Source organism: Falco punctatus (genome assembly GCF_963210335.1).
Source record: "Falco punctatus genome assembly, chromosome: 15".
NCBI lineage: Eukaryota > Metazoa > Chordata > Aves > Falconiformes > Falconidae > Falco > Falco punctatus.
The window spans coordinates 9,053,847-9,076,225 of NC_137595.1; the positions used below are offsets into that span (position 1 = coordinate 9,053,847).

The 22,379-nt window shown below is 38.0% G+C and overlaps 1 protein-coding gene across 4 annotated transcripts in view; it reads right to left on the reverse strand.

The window, feature by feature from the left end:
* The window catches only part of PHF6 (PHD finger protein 6), a 27,061-nt gene extending 5,510 nt beyond the window's left edge, over positions 1-21,551 (reverse strand). For 2 of the 4 annotated variants that reach the window (XM_080366171.1, XM_080366170.1), the window contains exons 1-8: positions 21,373-21,551; positions 16,095-16,274; positions 15,837-15,938; positions 12,162-12,295; positions 11,792-11,835; positions 2,160-2,326; positions 1,841-1,984; positions 495-599 (exon numbers count right to left, since the gene is read on the reverse strand). In XM_080366171.1, the coding sequence (XP_080222297.1) occupies positions 495-599; positions 1,841-1,984; positions 2,160-2,326; positions 11,792-11,835; positions 12,162-12,295; positions 15,837-15,938; positions 16,095-16,232 (834 nt within the window). In that variant the 5' untranslated portion in view covers positions 16,233-16,274; positions 21,373-21,551. The remainder of the gene's footprint in view (positions 1-494; positions 600-1,840; positions 1,985-2,159; positions 2,327-11,791; positions 11,836-12,161; positions 12,296-15,836; positions 15,939-16,094; positions 16,275-21,372) is intronic. The other 2 variants (XM_080366169.1, XM_080366172.1) reach the window with 2 other exon arrangements.
* Between the last annotated feature and the right edge of the window lie 828 nt (positions 21,552-22,379).

The following is a 22,379-nucleotide window of genomic DNA, read 5'->3' on the forward strand; positions in this document are numbered from 1 at the left end:
CAAGCGACAATATCGTTAGGAGTCATTTGGTCTCCCCCAATTTCTTAGCACTTTAAAAACACACTGAATTTTAAAAAAATACAATGTGACATTGTACCAACATCCCCATCTCTGAGGCCCTGATACGTTTTCATATATAACATCAGAACAGTTAGAAACATGCTGCTACAAGAACATATTTTCTAAATTTATTTGTAGTTCTACACAGTATGTTTTCAGTAACATAGGATCCAAAGCTGTTACTTTCTTATAGTTACAGGAAGGCTAATAATTATTTACTATGTATACTGTCATGAAGAAACCTAAATACTTGCCCAAACACCACTAATTTTTAAGGCGATTCCTACCTGGCTACCTGTCCCCAACGTAATAATGTATTTAAATTTTGTGTTTAGAAACAGATGGAAATGATTATTTCACAGAAGGAAGGAGGCAAAGCTATGTACACCTTAGAAGAATCAGTAACACATTCATCACATCCTGCAGACACATACCATTCTTTTTCCTCTCTTGATTTCTTGAAGTACAGTTTTGATATCAAAATCACCAAACTCTGCCCTTGAAGTTGTTGTTAGCTGGACAGTGCCAGAAGAGAACAACTGTAAAACAAGCAAGTCAAAATAATTTCAGGTCACCAACATGATTAGAAATTTGTTTATATGCAGGAATAACTGCGTATTGAACATCCCCTTCTGTGATCTCAGACAGCACGTGCTGTACCAACAAACTAGGAAAAAAACCCATGCTGAGTAATTAGTACGATGAGTATTCCTTCTGATACCCACACGATTGCTTTAATTACATTTGGCACCTTGAAGAAATATATTATAAAAGACAAAGAAGTAGACAAGAAATAATGACATAATGAAAACACAAAAGTAATAAATGGCCAATATTATCAATTACGCGACTGAACTTTTTAGGAATATTCAATTTCCTTCCCTGTGACATATATATATATAATTCAGCTTCACACACAGCATCAGCACAGCTGATGTCAACATACCTGAAAGGCCCTGAGGGGTGACAACGGAGTACCATCCCTACTATCACCATCCTGGTATATTCAGTTTAAACTGCCCTAAGATCAAAGCTCAGGCAAACAGAGCAGCAAAGAATACTCTAAGGCTGAAGGCTGCTGGCACAAACCAGCTCTGTTTGGCATGGCTAGGTATAGGAAGACACTTAATTAATACTCCACAGATTGCCTGGACTATTTATTAATTTTGAGGTACAACAGGAACCACTGAGGCTTGTTACTCAAAGCCCTACCTCATTCATAGAACAAGTTATATGAAAGATAACTGCTCATGCTCATTGAAATGAGGAGATTCTTTTCAGGCTGGCAGTTCTATAAATGTGACCGTTGAAAAGCAAGGGTTTTCTAGAACTCCCATGTCCCACTCTACTTGAGTCACACAGTCTGAATCCACTGGTCAGAAAATTAATGAAGGTCGTGGATTCTTCTCAGATTTTGTCTGAATGCTTGTGGAGTAAAGGTATTTTGGTTTTGGAGTGGATTTGTTTAGTTAAAACTGTTTTCTGTTTTCCTTCTTAAATACTGCGCATGCATTTACACGCTAAGGGAGCATTTTTAATAAGCTAAAGAGTCTCCCTGAGCTAATTCCATCTCTTAGCACGTAGCCAACTTTTATCCATACTGCCCGCAGTGAAAATAAATGAATTGCTCACATCGCAACACTTCAGCGCTTAAAGAGATCATCAGCGCACAGACAATACTCATGCATAATTACATGTGAGGTTACTGTATTAAAATTTAAAACAGCAATTCAGACAAAATTCACATAATAGACTGGTTTACAACAATACTGTTACTCACCATGCACTTATAGTGTGCTGCAGCCTTTTTGGCATTAAATATATGAAGCTTTCCTCTAGCTTCATTTTCCTCTTCACCTGCATGACAGAATCCACATTTAGGTTTTGTATCACTGGGGCTGCTTCTGTGGGGAGACCTGTCTCTCTGAAAGAAAAACATGTTACTAAAACATACTGCTGGTTACAAATAAGGTTTTAATTTTAAAAGCCTGTAGCCACCAGCTGGAGGCTCAGACATGCAAATTTTAATAAAAATTGTATTTGCAGAGAAGAAATATTAAATTCTGTCTTCTAAAAAGTTTAGCGTATTTACTGCTTACATAGGAACTGCTTTCTATTTCATCTGTGCCATGTGAGGACGTAGATCTAGTGTCTTCTGATTGCCCTTTTAAATTTGTTTTTCTTGGCTTTCCCTTACGACCCCTCCTTTTTCCTTTGGGAGGTGAAGGCTCCAATTCGTGTTCATTGATACTTTCTTCTAAATCTGCTTTAGAAGTTAGAAAACATCATCAAATAACATTCTCAAAAAGTTTACACAAAACTGACCAAACAACAACAATAAAAAAACCCAAAACACCAGGAAAACAACCAAACAAGAAAACATAACCTGTATCTTCTGTGTTTCAGTCAGAAATAATAATAGCAACTTTTCCCCATGTATTACAGACATGCAACTGCAGATCCTGAAAACATTATTTACTTCTTTATACATTATCACACAGCTTTGCATCTTTATAACATATAAAGATTTAGCATTTCTTACTTCTGCTTTCAGACCCAAAACGTGACCTCAGATACACATTTTCCTCCAGTGAAAATAAGACTCACTTAAACTACACTGAAACCAGAAAGTCTTTTCAACCATGAAATAAGCTTTTAATTTAGGGTTGTTTTTTTTTGAAGATGCATAGCTCCAATGTAAATAGCCCTTGATATTATGCCAGTGTATCCAACACCTCTCTCCTTGCTTTATTAATTGATGCCATTTGACATAAGGAAAAAACTCACTCATTTTGGCTAGAACATTAACATTGAGTTTTAAAACTGAAATGTATTTTGCCTCCATGAAACAAATTAAAATTTCCTTTCAGTTACAGAGTATTTTTTCATCTACAGCTAAAAGCAGCCACCAGTTTACTGAAAAATCATCCACGCTGACAATATCCCAGATAAAGTATTTATAGAACATAAAGAATTTAAGAATGTATGATTTTAATACAGACATACCACAGAGGTCTGACAAGCTGCTTAGAAAATGTCAGCTCAACAGCTGAATGCCACACAGAACTGTAGTCCAGTATTCTAACGGACCTCCCTTTTGATTACTCAAAACTCTACAGTTAATACAGATCAATTCTGCAAACTGAAAATTGCTTCAAATATGATCTAGTTAAGTTACATCTGATACTGAATAACCAGCTCTACTCGGTTGCTAACGACTTTCCTCATCATCAGCTGCTCACAGGAGCATCTTTTTTTTTCTTTTCTAATGTGCAACACCCACCCCAGCTCAAACTGCAAAGATACTTCCGCAGACTTATTTAAAGAAACATGCACATGCACTGCTAAAGAACTTGCTTCTAAAATCCAAACCACAAACATCAGGATGAGCCCCCAAACGGAAGAAAATCCTAGCCAGAAGATTTGGAACATCTACTTTATACATTAACTGGCCACTTAACTGTTGTGGTATTATTATTATTAAAGCATTGCTATGGCACTTATTGTGATTATACTGTTGCCTCAGTATCCAGACAGGACATCTTATTTTGAGACTAAATGTTGCTTCGCCAGAACTCATCTTTCTCATCTATTATCATAGAAAAACCAAATCACATTTCTATCTCATTATTAACAGCAACTCAACCGCACAAGTCAAAGACTTGAACATATTCCACAGCCATCAACCTGGAGCAGAAGATAACTGAACTACTGGGCCAAGGCCTTGCATACAAGTGTATCCTGTTAAGCTTCATCTACCATATCTGTCCCTAATGCCTAAGAAAGCTACAGCTTCTTGCTCATTCATTAATGGACAGAAAACTAATCCAAACACATCACAACAGGTTATACTGAACTGTAATTCCTCCAAAGCTTTACTCTGTTGTATGCTTAGAAAGAGGCAAAAATACAAATCTGCAAATGATTTTGGCTTACATTGACAAGATTATTCAGCTATATACAGATACACCCAAGTTGCTACTAAAATGCATCAGTCATCTACCATGATATTCCTGTGCTTTAATACATATACTGTCCTTTTCTAATTAGATTACAAAAGCTCTATTTCAGTTTCCAAAAATAAAATACATACCATGTATTATCTAATGACACAATACGTTTTACATTTTCTTTTTAGAACTTACTATATAACATTATTTTTTATTTATCATTACTTGCTAAATTCCCCAAGCAAGATTATGCAATTTAGATATCACACCTCTCAGACTCCATATAGCAACATTTATTACAATTTGAAAACCTTTTGAATAATTCTCCTTTATCTTGTCCTTCATCATATGAACTCTCCAACAATGTTTTAGAATAAATTTGTGAATTTTTGTCTCTACTCTACGTTTACAGAAATCACAGATGGTTATTCTAGAAAAAAAAGTCTTACAAAAACATGACTATTGAATTCATGACCCTTTAAGTAACATCAGTAGGAAGTTAAAAGTAATTCCTTCCAAAATCATTCCACGGACTTCCTTACTATATTTGATGAAGCAAAATGCAGCCCAGTCACCAACACTTTTTTTCCAGAGCTCCTTATCAATTCTGTCAACCATAACGCTTTCTCCCTCTTAGTCCACCCTTATTTTCTAAATAACATTAAAGCGTATCCTGAACTCTCTACAGGCACACTTTCAAAACTGAAAGTGAATCATAATCGCCAAAACCAAGCACGTTATGAAAAGAAACTTTTTTGTAAGAAATGTCACAGCCTCCTTACAGTGTTAAGTTCTTAAGTGCTAGTTTTTAGTCTAAATTTGTTAGAATATTTGAGATTGGAGAAGTAAAAATGCTGTATTTTTCAATGATGGTTTCAGTGTAAGCATAAAAAAAAATTTAAAAAACCCCAAGATTGCAGTTTTCCTCAAAGAAGAACCCCTTTTCCGTGCTCAAAACTAGTACTTCCTAAAAAGTTCAGAGTTCACTGAAATAGAGATGCTACATGACCCCTTCATTAAAATAAAATTCCTTGCAGATTTAGGTCTCCTACTACAAGTGACACAGACCTACAGATTAACACCAGCGAGATGTGAGGATCTGCTTTACCACATCTATCTGCAAGACTGATGCCTCAAAACACTGAAGTTTCTCTCATTTTTTAACAGCACGGTGAACTACTGTAACAATACAGGAAGAAAGAGATTGTAACCAGCTTTAAAATACACCTGCCTTGGATGGTCTTTACTGTTTAATATGCAATTTGGTTTGTGCCCTACCCCTCCCCTCAAGCCCACTGCCAGCTTACCCTGTTTCCCTGGCATCTGATGGTTGGGTGTTTCCAACTTCTCATGTCAGCTTGAACTAAGGAAAACACAAAAAGTTGTTCAACTCCTCCCTGACCAGATGACGTTTTATCATGGATATCACCCATACACTGAATCCCCTGAGACTCCCTAGATACTCCTCAGCTGCCCCCATCCCATATCCCATTACTGCATTGATTTTTAAAATCATCACAATACGCTCAACGTAACTTTATCTAAACTCTTCAAAGGAGGTACCTTAGCTTTCTTCAGAAGTCCCTACACACCGTATCTGAAAACACAAGCTTAATATACAATAAGGCCTGAGAAGGAGGGGTGGGGGTAGAAATCAAGAGGAAACATTCCACATTTTAAAAAGCACCTAAGAACATGGTATCATAAATTCAGATGAGCAAAAAGATGAGCAGCAACAAGCCCCAAATTTGCATTTTAGAAATCCATGAGCAGTACAAAGTACCAAAAAGAAGACTAGCAAAATGCTGTATTACATAAACTGTTAACAGGGAGACTCAGCTTCAGAGAGAAATCTAAAAATTCTCCTTTGATCATGACTAGAAAGAAAAAGGATCAAGATGTTTTGCTGTTTAAAATAAGGCTTGGCAGAGAAGTCGTTGAGGTATCACTGATCTATTCTATATTGCATCAGCTGGAAATACACCTGGAACAACCCTTTTCCCAAAGCTATGTTAAAGCAAAGTAATAAAAGAATTAAGTGATTTAAAGGTTGTGAAAGAACAAATAAAAAGATGATGTGTACAATAAAGGCTAATACTTGCTCTCTGCATCCACCTCCTACATTACCCTAAATAACAGACTAAGTGAGCCAGAAGCAAAAGGGGCTAAGTCTGTATGAGGAAGATAATAAACAACTGACTGGCAAAATATATTTGGAAGTAGGACTGTACATAAAAAGCCGCCAAAATGCAGAATGTGGAAGAGGCTTCGATATGCTGTTATGTAAATCTGAAATCACACATGTATATTTAAAGTTTTACAGTGCATTTTCGATAAAAGAGAAGCTCTAAAAATTATAAAAGAACAAAATCGACTTTACTAGGTTTTCAGAAGAGAAATGGAATATAACAGAGAAAGAAAAATGTACTTTGACGTGTTAAAGTAAGATGTCCTTAAAATATGGCTGAAACCCAATGAACCATGTGTGGCAACATAAATATTTTAAATTGAAAAGAAATGTCAAAAAAACCGGAAAACCTTATTATCCCAGTAGTCAATAATAAAAATGTGAATGCATCTATAAGCATTAGTAAGAACCAGATATTTGCATAAAAACCCCTGAAAACAAATACAGACTCGGGTAAACCAATCATGAAATAATAGCAGCTTTTATAAGCAAATTATGTGAAATTAACAATTAAAATACTGAATATAAATTTTAGTGTGGCGGGGGTTTTTGTCTGTCTGTTTTGGGGGTTAGGTTTTTTTTTTAATGGAAAAAGACTAAGTTACATGAAACATATCTAAACTGGAGAAAGTAAGAGTGTAGAGGAAAAAGATTAAATTACCTCTTAGGTCCCATCACTAACATGTTTTCCAGACACCTCAAGGAACTGATGACTCTTGTCCAAAAACTATTTTTGACTTGACAGTATCTATGCTATGAAGTACTTGATACTTTTTCTTTAAATACATTTAACATAGAAAATGAATAAATATAGTCCTTCATAACCTTACAATCTAAATGCTTTTTCAAGCGATCCCTGGCAAAGATTGAAGGCAGACAATACACTTGGCTTATCTGCATAATCAGAAAGCTTATTACAATTGTTATGTTAAACCTGTTAAGTATGAGTTAGCTGACCAAGATTCTATTTGTATAATGTCTTGCCTAGATAGGAAGGAGAATTATAGTGTAAACACCACAGGACAGCTCCTCAGATAGGCCAAACCATTCACCACATTACTTTTACATTTTTTCCTGTTCCATTAGCTATACATTTTTCCATAAGAAAACACCACTGTGATGCTTCTGCAAAGTATCTCATTAGTCTATAATGGACTGTACAGGAGATCGCTAACTTATTGCCTGGACCAACTGTTATTGTTGTAACACTACGCATACATTTGATGTCACATTCAGAGCAGCAGACTCCTGAAGACAGGCAACAAGAAGGCTGAGTTAGCAGAGCCTAGGAAGAATTTTTTACCATCAACCAGCACAATTGAAATGACATTGAACTGCAACATTACAGAAACTTTTAATACCTGACTGCATTAATGCATACAATGTTAGGCAAGCTTATGCTGTGAGCAGCATCACAGAAAATGCAACTATAAACAAATAGTGATTAAAGAATCCAAAAATGAATCAGGATATTACCTAACTATAATGCCAAAAAGTTGTGGATCTTTTTGCTGCCAGCCCCTGGCTTACATAGTGTTTTGAAAAAGCAGTCGGTTTGATACAGATTGCATCATCTCTAAATAGGTCTCACAGAGAAATACTATCCTGACTCAACCTACAGGGCAGTATGAGAAGCACAGATTTAATGTCTGATCTTTAGAATAACATGAAAAGGATGCTGCGACAGGGAATGTCCTTATTTCCATTGTGGAAACATCATTCCCTGAGGCTTTGAGTACAGCTACCATAGGAATTACGGACACTTTATTTCTCTGACTGCACAGTTCCCAAGCATCTGTTTTAAACAGTAACAACAGATAGTCACACGGCTGTCTTCATTCTTTGATTTACTAATATGTAATAGAAGAATGAAATTACATTCTTAGTTTATATGAAACTATTCTTGATGAACTGAATTTGTTCTAAATTCAACACAGGGGGCCCCACCTGCAGGGAACCGAAAGATACCAGATTTTAAATTTTTCAACAATTATTTCCAGTACGTTGGAATACATGCCAACAAATGGTGCCAAAACCTTATTTCAACAATACTCTATTCTTCAAAATGAATAAATGCAATTGTATAAAACTGAAAAGTAATTCAACTAATAGTCAGCTGTGATAGTTTGAATGCACTGGCACCAATTCCTGTAACCTATTAGGTACTGAGAACTTGAGATGGCTTGCCTAAATTAAGAATTAAATTACTTAAAGTTCAGGTCAAATTATGTTGTTAGATTTGTAACCAGCAAGACAAAAATCTAGACTTGAAGCTTTCAGTAACTTGGTCTGCTCCTCTGAGCAAGTGTCTTTAAATTTGTTGACCTCACAGCCACAGCCTAGTACAAAGTGTGAGGGTACCTCACTTTTACTGTCCTTTTTCCAGGTAGTGGGAACATAGCACAGAAGAAGCATTCTGAAATATATATACATAAAGAAAATATAGCAGAAGTACACTTTTCCTATTCTATGTTACCTGAAGGCTTGGCTGTACAAATACATCAAACCCAATGATCTGCTGAAACGGATAATGTATTTAAGAGCACAATACTTTGCTGCCATGTCTCATATTTTTATATTTAAAGAAAACAGAAGGTAGTTCAGCAACTCCTGTCAATTAAAGGAAACTGAACTTCCATCACCCATTAACTCTGCCTAGATGAGTAGAGAGATACTTAGTCTGATGAATTCTCGCGCCACTTGAACTTCATGACAGCAATAAATAACATCTAACAGGTCCTTTTTATTAGGTTTTAACTGGGTAACTTTAATTTCCACACAGGTCCTTCAACCACACTTCCACACACTCTCAAGAAATGTTCTTTAACTGTTATTAAATGGTTAACAGATACCCTTTTTTAAACTAGAACTTCTAACAAAAGGTATATTAGTCAGATCTCAGACATGAACAAGTATGTCTCCAAAAGCATCTCTTTTCTAGGGAAGGGAAGAAAAAAATCTCACTATTATGCAGCAGTACTGCCTATGGAAATAAAACTGTTCTGCACTGCACCAAACACTCCTAAAACCTCTCTGAACATCCACTGATAGAAGTGACATAATAAAAATATTTGGACTGCAGCAATTAAATCTGGATACAGAGAACAATGGATAAAAACCCCAGACGTTCTACACTGACCAAGAAAAAAAACCACCAAAACACCAGCATCCCAGAGCAGAAGCAGTAAGCTTCCATTAAAAAGGACTGATAATTTCAGTGCCTCTGTGCACCTACATTAAGTGACAATAACCACTGATGAGCTTTAACTATTCTGTTACAAAAACACTGCCAAAAGCAAGGATTCACGAAAATGAAACACACACATGAGAGAAAAAAAAGCCCCATCTAGTATCCCTAGCCAGTCTATTCACTCTTCTCTGCAAGTCCTTTCTGGTTTCACACACCACCACTCTTTGACATTCATATGACTCTTTGATATTCACATTTTCCTCAAGAAATAAACCAACAAAATACAGACATAAAGCTTAATTTCACCATCCAACATCTTCAAGTTACCATTTCACTAAGCAGACTTCAGCATTTAAATATGAAAAAAACAAACCCTCCATCCTTTCTTAAACTCTGAAAAACATCCTGTATATTTCTGACTTGTAAAGGTAATTAGTTTTCAATGTAATAAAATACCATTGCTGTGCAATGCTCTAAGTAATTTCCCTAAGACAGATGCAATATGTATTTTCACTTTCTTTGATTTAAAGAGATCTATCACAAAAGAGCCCCAGCTTCTGGCATTATCAAATCCATAAGTAATAATATTCTACGGGTATAGTTCCCTAAATTGTATTGACTAAAAAAAGAGAACATATTCCTTGGAAAAGAGCACTGGCTAAAATTTCAGTCAAATATTAAACAAAAAAATGAAAACAAGAATGTGAAGTACAGCTGCACATATGTCTAAAAGCGTAAAGCATAACAGAACTAAATATTTTAAACAAAAATATGTGTCCAAAGTTCAATGCTAAGTAAGATACTGCTGGGTTCTTAGGTCTCAGTTTTGCTGAATGATGTTGCTTATTCCTCTTTCTCCTTACCCTCAAACTAAGAGTCTCTTTGGATGAGTCTAGTTTAATGTTTTAATAAATTGCCATCATCAACATTTAAGAAAAAAAGCCACTATGCCTCTAGTAATTATTCCCATGTCTTCTCAGACAAATATATCCATATAAAATTTAAAAGCCTTTGCTGTCAGAGAATGACATCGTAGAACTGGAGATAACGGTGTCTCAAAACTCTTAAAGAAAAGCACATTTCGATCCTGCAAGGAATTCCAAGCAGAAAAAGTTGTCCATTGGCAGTGGGCTCCACACAGAACTGGAGGCATTTCTCAATAGATGTCAAACACTGAGCCATTTGTGAATAAGTATAAAAGATATATTTAGTTATCAGTTAAAAAGATTAGTATCTCTCTGGACTGAAATGTTTTTCATATTCTGTTTCTGCTAACAAGGAAAACAACCCCCAAATCAAAGAAACAAAGTGCTACAAACAAACTACAAGATAATGTGTCCCTGCCTCTTCGGAGAACTAATATGTATATTGCTTTTCTTGGGTAAACCTGGTAACAGCAGTATCAGAGAGTGCTCTATACAAAGCACATGACAATAATTATTTAAATAAACTAAAAAAACACAACCCACAGTTCTCATTTGCCATTTTCTACTGCTTTCAATATCTTTCTGAACATTGAAATAACATCCAAACTTTATCATTAACATATCTACTACCCAAAGCATAAAAAGTGGTACATTACCTTAAAATACATTTGGCAGAAAGAGACTGAATAGTTTACGAAATCTGATCTTCGCTAAAAAAAGCATCTCATACTCCTCATTAGTTAAATCTGATGACATTTCAGTCAGAAGTAATGCAAAAAGTAAACTAACAATTGTTCACTTACACAAATTCAAATACAGTAAGAAAAAGGAAAAATACCTGCATAAATACACGATAGCACAACTAGTTTGGAATTTTAACCAAATGATTTATCTATGTTTGTGGCATATCACCCCTCACACATTTCACTACTCTCCCCTGCACAGATGCACCGCTTTTATGACTATATCCATACGGATTTTTTTGTTTATGAAGATGACTCAGAAATACATCTGTAAATAATCTGATCACAAACCTTTTCATTTACTATTGCGTCCTTCTTATCTGAAGAGTTAAGCTCCATTTAATAGTTTTAAAAAATAGTGAATATTTAGGAACATTAGCAATAGCAAAAATTAGCTGTTACCTGACAAAATATTTCAGATGTTAATATTGTGAATATTTAACTACAAATATAAGCCAGCTTCTTCCCAGAAGGGAATGCATTACTTCCACCCAAACTTTGTTTTGACAGAACATCAAATCTTTTGAACAGCCTAAAATTTGTATTTTGGGCTTTTCTCCACCTCAACCAATAATTTTTAGAGAAAATACAGAAATCAGATGGGCTTCCAAACTCATTGTTTCTCAAAAAAATGTAGTTCTAATTTTTACTGAAAACATTTATATTCTCCAGAAGAATTAAATTTAACCAAGTATCTTTCTACAATGGGAAAAATTTATATTGAATAATTTTACCTTCAGAGTTATGCGTAGTTTTCTTGTGTTTTCGACATAAAATCCTATAAACAAAGTAGTTGAAAACTGTCAAGTCAGTCACGATTCACAGATTTATTTACTCATCTTTTAAATTTAAATGCCAGTACATTTTTGTCCCACTTGTAATACTCACTGATATACAAATCTTGCAGTGAAAATAATGCTTTTCTAGCACATCACTATTTTGAATGCCACAATCATCATTAGAATTTTTTTGCAACAGTTTTGTTTAGATTCCAAAGTGGGTATTCTTTTGTTTTGCTTTGTTGCTGTTTTTTTTTTTTTTTAATAAACCAAAGAATGTGAAATATAAATACAAAAATAAGCATAGCAAACAAGTAATAGTTACATGTAAATGCCTTGTGAGGGTTTCTCTCTTATCTGAGCTTTATCATGCAAAGCACAGTAGTAGTGATATGTCTTGTGACATGTTTTCACATCACAGCCAATGGTTGCTCCAGGACAATGGCATAAAGAGCACATCTGTAAAGAAAAAGAAAGCACAATTCACGTTACTGTTGGCTTCGTATTTCTGAGTTCAAAAATAACAGTTACCACTCCTGGTGACAAAATAAATGGAGTTATACACTTGGCATTACTCTGCGTGCTCTTAGGTGTTTTGCATAATTTATTTTAAAATCAAGGAGAAATTTGTTGCAATTATGCAACAGTACAATAACCATCATATAGTGATTATCAATTCAATGAAGAAAAAAAGTAATTTACTTTTTGGAACGTGTTTGATGAAAGTGCGACAGCTCTTCACCTAAATATCTCACTCCCAAGCACAGTCTGTACCAACCATTTCAGAAAAGTTAAAATAATAAATTGTGTCTAATTCTGATTTATGTTATGAAGTTAAGGGGAAGACATCCATTTGGCAGTCAGAAATACAGATGACCTGCAAATTTACCTTAGCCTCAGCAGCTAACTTCACCTCATTTTTCTATAGTTATTTCCTTAAGTAATTTCCAAAACACTGAATTTAGTGAAATATTTTTTAAATACAATGAATTTATTTCAATTAGACTCAATTTTGCTCTTTATACTTATATTGCAGAAAAAGTTAAATGGGAGTCTCTTCCTTTACTCTTGTTTCCCAATAATTAATTCTTCTCATATTACTCACTATTGCTTAGGATACACCAGCTATCATGCTTCTAAATTGCTCACTGCCCTGCTTAGACTGTGTTAGGAATAACTGGAAAGAAATCTGCCTTATTTTTTACATATTTATTTGTAAATAAATATGGGGCAATATTTACATAATATTACCCCCAAAATCTCAGAATTTCCCATTAAACTCCTGTCCCAAGACAACCGGAGCTTTTTGTTTGTATCCTGCACGTTGTCCACACCTCCAAAAGGTTACAATTAATTCCAGCTCCGTCAGTGTAAGTGTGCAATGTAAGATACTTGCTACATACATCTTTGTGGAATACACCTTCTGTCTACTGCACTAGCATAGTCAAGTTTTCATTTGTCTCAAATCTGCCAAATAAATATACCACCAAAGTTATGTACCACCATCCCCTTTTTCAATTTTAACAAAGTTAACTGAACAGTAAAAATGTCAAAGCCTTGGATCATCTCCACTTACTCCTCTACAAGCTCTGAAATGGTATAGTTATATACCATTCCCTAGTTCTTATCTAAATTGTATGGGTATTTTCTCTCATAGATTTGTTATATGTTATGGTTTAACATATGTAATAATGGCAGACCAAAGTCTAGGTTGAAAATATATCCAATCAATTTTAGTCAGTACTTCAGTATTCTCAAAGCAAGAAATGACTAAAACAAAACTTTCTTTTTATGAACACCGTGGTGTATCTATACAAACAAAACAGACATAGGAATTTTAACACTGATTTATTGGTCTATGTTCCCGGACAGTAATAAACTATTTATTTCATTGGTACAAGTCCTGTTGTCCAAATGGCCACTGTCAACAGATTAATTCCCAAGTCATATCAGGTATATGGGAAGTTTGACAAGCTGCAAAAATGGGCAAGCTCTTTAAAAAAAATCCTCCCACACACAGCTAACAGAAATAATACGGATATCAGTGCCGTGGTACTCCCAAATATTTAGACTTTGTAAGTTTTTATGACTGGCTTATTAAGGTTTGAACCTACTAAATTTTCTCAGGCAGAAATGTATTACCATCTACATGTCAGTCATTATCATTTCAGTAATCAACAGGCCTTGATTTTCAGTGCATACCTGGTCAGCAGCAGCACCTCCGGAAGGAGGGCAACTACATAAAATCTGTCAGCAGACAAATTTTGTCCAAGCTATCAATATAATTACTTAACCCAGTGCACCATGCTGAGATATTTTTGCTCAATGTGTTCCCACATAAAAGAACAGGCTAGAACAGAAAGCAGACGTTAGAGGAGGGGGTATTTGGGCTAACTATAAACATTTAGCTTTACGCTTCCTATACAAGTCAATGCAGAAAGACAGATTCCTCCAGAAAGTGATACAGAGCTCTAGTTTTCTGACAGCTACAGACAAAGATAACACAGCTAAATTAAGATCTAAAATTATCTTGTAAATTCTCTCCAAACAGGATACATTTCAGGACTAGGAATCTACTAGGGTAACCAGATCCAGGTTTTCTTCAAAAAGCTGAACAAAATGCCTGATACATACAGCTAGCGAGTTCCAAGAATATATCCAGCTGTTGCATCAGTGAGGGAATGCAAACAGATTCAGAAGCAGAAAGACAGAAACCACCAATGACATAAAAAGAAAAAAACTTCAAAAAACATTTAAGAGACCCAAGAATCAAAAAGTTTCTTTATGATCTGTAGTTCCATTTACTACCATGTTCTTTGGAAACTCCTAATCACAACATGACTGACTTGTGAATAGTTACTTCTTTATGCTTCAGCTAATTGGAGCAAAGAAAGTTCCTCGCGTTGGAAAAGATTCAAATGAAACACTGGATGAAGTATTAGACTACTATTATACAATTGCAGTTCTACAGTAGTATTTCGGACTACTCTTAGTGGTCCAATAACTGGTAAATACTTAAGAATGCTTTAAATAACTAAGCTGAACATTTTTAATGTGAGGAGTGAATTGATCATTTGTTAAAACTCTTTTTAAAAAGCCTTACTCATTTCTCCCAATGGAAAACAACTAGTTCTAATTTTTTTAAAAAAATTTTAAATCATGAATTCGCTTCTCAGAAATTAAATAAACTAATTGCTGCTCAATTCTCATGAATTTGATAGAACTGTAATCACTATTGTATCCACATACCTCAGAAGACACCTATATTCACAGAACTGTCTATTAAATCAATATTAAAGGAAGCAACAAAAGTACCTTTGGTAGTTAAAACCAGATTTTGGCAGCAAAACCAAATACTGGTAAAGGCACAATAATACCCTCACCAGGTCCCTAGAATGTGGGTTTCTTTCTGACATCTAACAGAAAATATTGAATAGAAATTACTGGATTAAAAACATAAATCTAGGAAATGCTATTGTTTATATGCAGAACATCAAAAAAAACCCTGGGCTTATTCTGTAAATGAGTTTTCAAATTTGCTTTGAAAAAATGCATATCTGCTACAATCATCTACATTTGCCAATGAGGAAAAAAGTGACCCTAAAAATAGTAATTCTGGATTTATTTTTTAATAATTCCATTATTAAGCTACAATTCTTAAAAGATGTTTACATGAAAGCAGCATTGGACTTGAAATAAACAAACTACTTTTCATCCTTTCCTAAACACACTTCAAGAGTCGTTTAACTGACATTTAACTTTCATTTCAATATGAGTATAATCATACCTACTGAGGTCTTCTGTTCATAAATCTGAGACCAATCTTATTTCAACATCGTCTTCTGTAAGTTGTCCATTGCCTCAGAGCTCACACAAAGGTAGCACTTTAACCACCCCCACCACCTAATATATATAACACACCAAACAACTGCATGGTAAACTTTACAGAAGGTAAGAAAATACTGCCTTCCATTTCCAAGAGCCAAAAATAGAGACTTACCAGTTTAGTGCCTCTCTTTATTTCTTTCTGAATATCTTCAATAGAGAATCCACCAAGACTCTCATTATCAGTGTGTGAAGATACCAGTGCAGATGAGAACAGCTAAAATTATAAAAACAAAACTTATTTTTTAAGCTCTAAGGTGGTATGGACCATTTAAATATATAAATTGTGCCAATGCCACAGCTTGTTGAATTTTCTGTTTGTTTGTAGCCTTTTACTAGCTCGCTACACTCCTTTTTCCTATGGGTTACTTACCATACATTTGTGATGTGCTGCCACCTTCTGGTTTTCTGACATCAATAATTGTCCACATTCATTATCTTTATTAGATCTACAAAAACCACACTTCCTTTGTCTTGAAGACACTTTTTTCTGTCCAACTGAGCTTGTCATGATTCTAAATGACCTTAGAATGCCACTTCAATCCTCTCAATGCTACAGAAAAAAAAGGTGTAATCAGTACGTTAACATCAACAAAAGGCAATTTAACTTACAGTTTTATAAATGTAATATTGGTTGCTTGAAAGTGATCTGTCCCTTTTCCCTTTTTTTTTTTTTACACTACTTCAATATATCCAGATAAACATGCACCCAGCAGAGGCAGTATTTTGCCAACTTATGAAATTGTATCAGCATGCATAATTAGTTCTTTAGGCAAAAATGTTTGAACATTAATATAAAACTTTGGATACTAATACAAAACTTAGGGGGAAAGAAGGAATAAGTGTAAAATATAACAAATACAGCAATCATTAGGGGGAGAAGTTACTGCAACTCCTTGATCTCATTCTTACAGCTATTTATTACAGCAAAGGAAGTTGTACAAAATGCACTACCTGTGCATGCAATAAAATTCATGCTTCTGTTTTTGAAGTTCAGGAGCAAAGAAAAACCCAAGAGTCCAGCATAGCATCCAGAACAGGTTTTGAGTGTAAAAGTATCAGCAGAGAAGTAACTACCCTCAGATGAGGGTAGAGATGAGAAGATAAATCGTTACCTTTTTAGGTATTACAGACATACAGTGTGGCTAGTCAAACAGCATTAGGAACGAAATTTTAGAAGCATATCGGACTAACTTGCTGGAATGGAAACCTTTTCAACACCCACAGTTAATTTAGCCATACCGTACTAGCTTTCAGTTAGGTGCATGAGAACTGCTATTCTCACCTAAGAAAAGTAACTTTGAATTAAACTCAACATGAATCACACACTTTTCACATGTCACCAGCAACGCATTTTAAAATATAACACTGAGGTCCCAAATCCTCTAACCAGGCAGACACTGCAAGTTCAGAAGTGAAAATACCTGATGTGTGTACATGCTTCTTGGCCCAGTATTAAGTAGTTTGTGTGTATTCGATTCTACATCTCTCAAAGAAATAAAATACCATCCCCTTCAAACAGACTTTCTTATAGGTTTTCACTTTGGAGATTTGAGCCTTACTGTCAGAATTGGTCACAACTGCAATAAAAGCAATCCTCCTCAGTTTTTGTCTTCATTAGACTCATCTAAGTAAGAAAAGCCACCACATAGTTTGATATTTCTGTTGGGAAAAAATAAAAAATCCAGCCATAAAACCAGCAGATTTGCAATACATCTGGACTGTGCTACAATGGCCATTGCATGAAAATGCGTAACTGTTTTTTCAAATTTGCATAGGCAAACCTGCCTGCTTCTCCATGCTGTCAGACTCTCATAACACTAATATCACCCCCCATTTTTCTGATGGAAAGCAGAGAACCATCATTAAGTGTCTGTCAGCATATACTACTGCTAAAAGACAATCCTGTTAGATTCTCACTCTTCTGTTTCAACAGATTTACACAGACTGTGCTTTAACTGTCTTGCAATATTTACTCCAAAACTCCTGCATCAAAAGGTGTCTGTCCTGTATCTACTGCCTTTGCTTTATCAACAGCTTCATTTGCTTTCTTTTATAACTGGAAAGCAGTTTACTAGCCGGTGACGCATACTCATAAGAAGAATGCATAGATTTCAGATCTTGCTGATTTGCACAAAAAATGTGCCAATCTGGATAAACTAGTCACACCCTTTTGCAGTGGCAATAGAGAGTCCTTAAGTGTTAAACACAAAAGAATTACAATACTGTATTCTTCTAAAGAAAAAACAAAACAAGACCATTCTGTAATCCTTTCTGAGTAGAAAGAGGGAATGGCTCCTGAAGGAAATATACAGATTTTTAAACTAAAAAAATATATATAATTTTTAAACTTAAAAGAAATGTATTTGGGAGTAGGAAAAAGACTTACAAAAGACAAGTAGGAAAAATATCACAAAGATTTCTTCTTTTCAGGTCACGTTCAATAGTTCAACATAAATCACAGAGCTATGTGTTAGAAATATATTAACAAAATCATTTAAAAAGCAAGAAGCTCTGCTTTGGTATAAATAATTTTATAAATACATTGATTTGGGTCTACCTGTTTCATTTTATATTCAGATTATATTATCAATATATTGCCAGTAATGATAATAGTTCTTAAGCGGAGTAACAGGAATTTTGTTGAGCACATACACAGGTACTGCTGACCTACAGGACTAAGAATTACAACTATAAGAAACAGCTTTCAATTTAACAAGCAAATTCGTATTTTAGAAAATGCAAATAATCTGTCGAACACACAAAAATTTAATAAATCGCTCTCATAATCTTTTATTTATAAGAATAGTAACTTTCAAGAAACAAGATTATGAAGAACCTTCTCACAGCTGGCTGCAGTCAACTGCCCTCAGCTTACGCCTTCCAAAGCACCAACAGGCACGAGAAGGCACGTCACTACAGCAACACTAGAATGTGACATAACCTAACTTCTTGAAGTACTTTTGCATAATTAAATTTTTTAAGGCTCACAGTGAAGACAAAAATAATGCCAATATTTACTTGATGACGCATGGATGCTGATGTTGTAACACCAACAAAAATTAGCAAATACTATGTTTTGGAATACTTATTAAATTATAAATAATTTAACACTTGAAAATTTATTCAAAACACAAACAGACCAAAAAGCATCAGTGAACACCAGAAAGCAAACACACATTCTTTTCACGATCAGATTAAATTACTCCAAAAGCATTTTACAAGGATATCTAAAAGTTTTCTTTCCATTTCTACATTCTCTGCATTTGTGTTTTCTGTATCACTGGGCATTAACACTATGTATACATTTCTAAAAACTGCAGAAAAAAAACGAGCATGAGAAATATTTCAGAAGCATTTAATCTGTAGACCTCTCCATAAATTATATTTGCTTTCTCATGAACGTGAGAAAACTACCCTGAGATCACTTTTCTTTGTGTCAAGATGCACTTCTTATCCTGTCCATTTAAATATACTCATTTTCTGAAAAAGACAAACTAGGTTATGCAGCTCCAGAATTCTGAACGTGAACACTCAAAATTCTGTTTTCATCTCTCAAGTTAAATCACCCAAAAGTAACTAATCCAGTTTGCCAAGTATCAAGCTACATTTCATTGGAACAAGAAAAAGAATGCAACTTAAAAACAGCTCAATATTTGTTTTCCACGTTTAAAAAGCAAACATATTACTACTAAAACTTATAATATAGTGTTTTAAGTATACTGTTGACAGAATCTTGCCTGTCTGCTTTGTTGGGGAAAGTCTTACAGATTGGATCACAGAAAGCGATGTACTATGGAATCACTGACTAGGAGATTATGCACTATCTGTACCAAAACAGAACACGTGTACTACAGAATACAAATTATTACATACAGAAACATTTTCCACAGGCTTGGTCTGAAAAATGGGAAGTTACATCTACCCTATAGTCACAAAAGAAGAAACTAATTCAGTGATTCTTCACTCAGAAATTTGGTTCATTTGCATTCATGTTTCTTAAGTGTCCACTAAGACATTAAACATGGTGCCTCCCCTAACAGCATCTTTATTTTAATCTTTAAAGCAGCATGTTTTACAAACTCATACGGTTTGCATACTGTTTTACTGAGTTCTAGATAATGTAAGAGAGTGTGAGTTCAATGACTCTCAGGCAAAGAAGGACGCTCTCAAGTGTATGAGACATTGTTCAGCACCAAAGAACGGAAAGTAACCTGGATTCCAATTTCTATTTATTGCCCCAGGATGTTTCAAGAGCTACTGCCTGTCTATAGGAGTTAAAGCCCCACTTGTATTTCCAGCTGACAACAACGACCTGTATACTGTACTTTCTCACGTACAGTTTGGTTTCATGTGTGGCCTGTATGATTACAAAATTGTATTTTTAAAAATTAGGATTTATATTTATCCATGAAGAAAATTTCAGACACCCAAGGAAAACCCACAAGTACACATGCTATGTAAAACGTCATTAAACATGCTGAAGTGGTTTGGCCTTTCAGGAAAAGCTACAGAAAATACATGCAGTGATTTTTGCAAGATGCTCGCTAGAGATTGCCAGATTCTCTGTTTAAAAAACTTCCAAATGCTGTCTAGTTTCTAGGGTCAATTACCCATTTTTGGGGACATTAATTTGGAGAAGGTGAGCAAAGCTGGGGAGAAGGGAGGTATCCAATAGGTGTCTGTAGCTGAGAACCAAAAGTCACAAGTCCCATGGAACTCTTTAACCTAGAGTTACTTTCACACAGCATCCTACAGCCACTATAAAAAGTAGGACATGAACTTACCCGTGCAACTCCCTTAAAAAAAAAAAAAAAAAAAGAAAAAAAAAAAGAAAAAAAAAAGAGAGAAAGAAAGCAAATGGGGTTGGGGTGTGTGTGTGGAGGGGGGGTGTTCGGCGGGACACGATGAGGGGAAAGCCTGACCCTGGAAAGTCTAAACAATAAGAGCAGAGCAGGTAACTACAAATGACACTAACAGAGCCTGCGGTGAGGGAGATCTGGCAGGCAGCACAGACCTATCTTCAGGAAAGTTTACATACTCCCACGGGGAGCGGGAGATGAGACGATAACAGCACCTCCGCCGCTCGCCTCGCCGGGGGGGATGGCTGAAGCACGGCCCGGCACCCCCCGGGGAGGGACGGCCGCCAACCCCCGCAGGAGCCCGGCCGCCGCACCGGCTGGGCCTGATCCCTCCCCGACGGAGGGCCTACCGAGGGGAGCTCGGTGGGGCGCGGGGCTCCCGGGGAGGGCCATCCTCCCTCCGTTTCTCACCGAATTTTGGGGGAAATGGGACTGGGAGACAAGGGGGGGCGGATCCTCCAGGGAAGGAGGGAGCGGGCCGAGGCGGGCGGAGCGAGCGGCTGCCGTCGGCTCGGGGAGGGGAAGGGGGGGCGGGTAGCGGCGGCGGGGGGCGCCCCCCGAAGAGGCAGCACTGGGTGCCGGGACCCTCCCGGGGGCAGGCGGCTGGCTGAGGCCCAGGGACCGGCGGCGGCCGGCGGCGAGGCAGCAGGAGGGCAGGGCTGGCACCCCGAGCCGGGGGCTGCGGGCGGGCGGGCCGTGGGCGCCGTGCCTGCCCCGGGCGCGCGGCAAAGAGGCGTTTGGGCGGGCAACGAGGCAGCTGGGCACTCGGTCGGTCACTCAGTCACTCACCCGTGTGGCGGGTGGGGCGCCGGGGAGAGGAGCAACTCGGGCACACCCCCACCCCCCCGTCACCGCCGGTCGCTCACGGCCGCTCGCTCGCCGGGACCGTCCCTTTCATTCGGGGCAGGGGACGCTGCGCCGCCGCCGCCGCCGCCGAGCGCAAGCACGCACGCACGCACGCACGGGCGGGCGGACGCACGCACGCACGCACGCTGGGACGCACGCACGCACGGCGCGCTCGGGCCGCGACGGCGCGACGCTGCGGGGCGGCGCCCGATTGGCGCGCTCGGCGGTGCGGCGGGAGCGCGGCGGGAACACGGCGGGCCCTCGCGGCCTCCTGCGCACGCGCGCCGCCACCCGCCTCCCCTCGCTTCTCCGCGAGGCCCGGAGGCGAGAGAGTCGGGAAACGGAAGGGGGTGGGGCGGGAGCTCCGCGCCTGCGCACTGCTCACGCGCAGCCGTTGGAGCTGGGGGGGGCGGTGGTAGGAGGGGGCGCGAGCGCCGGGGCCGCGCAGGCGCGGTGCGTCGGCGGCGCGCGGCAAGGTGCCCGCGCATGCGCAGAGCGCGCGGAGGCGGGCGGCAGCGCTGCGGCAGCGCGGGAGGGAGCAGGCGCATGCGCGAGGGTGGGAGTTGGCGGGGCCGGCTCGCGGCGTTGCCTCACGGCGCTGCCTCATGGCGGAGCCGCGCCTCGGGTCCGGCAGGGCCTGGCGCTCCGAAGCCGTTTCCCGGCTCGAGGTGTGACGCTGGCGGGGAGCGGGGCGCCCCTGCCCTCCCCTGCTGGCCAAGCGAGCGCACACGGGGTTGGTGTTAGTGCAGCGGCCGTTGGTAGTGAGGAACAATGTGGCGGCAGGTTGGTTACCTTGCCCGGGCCCCAACATCGTGGTATAGGTCAAGGTATAGCTCGCTTGTGGAGCTGTGCGAAGGGAGCCAGGGAGCACCGTGGTGCCTGGGAGTGGCTTGTGGCTGTGGGTCAGGCAGTCTGGGAGGAAGCCAGAGGTTCCCTCTGCTGCCCAGCTG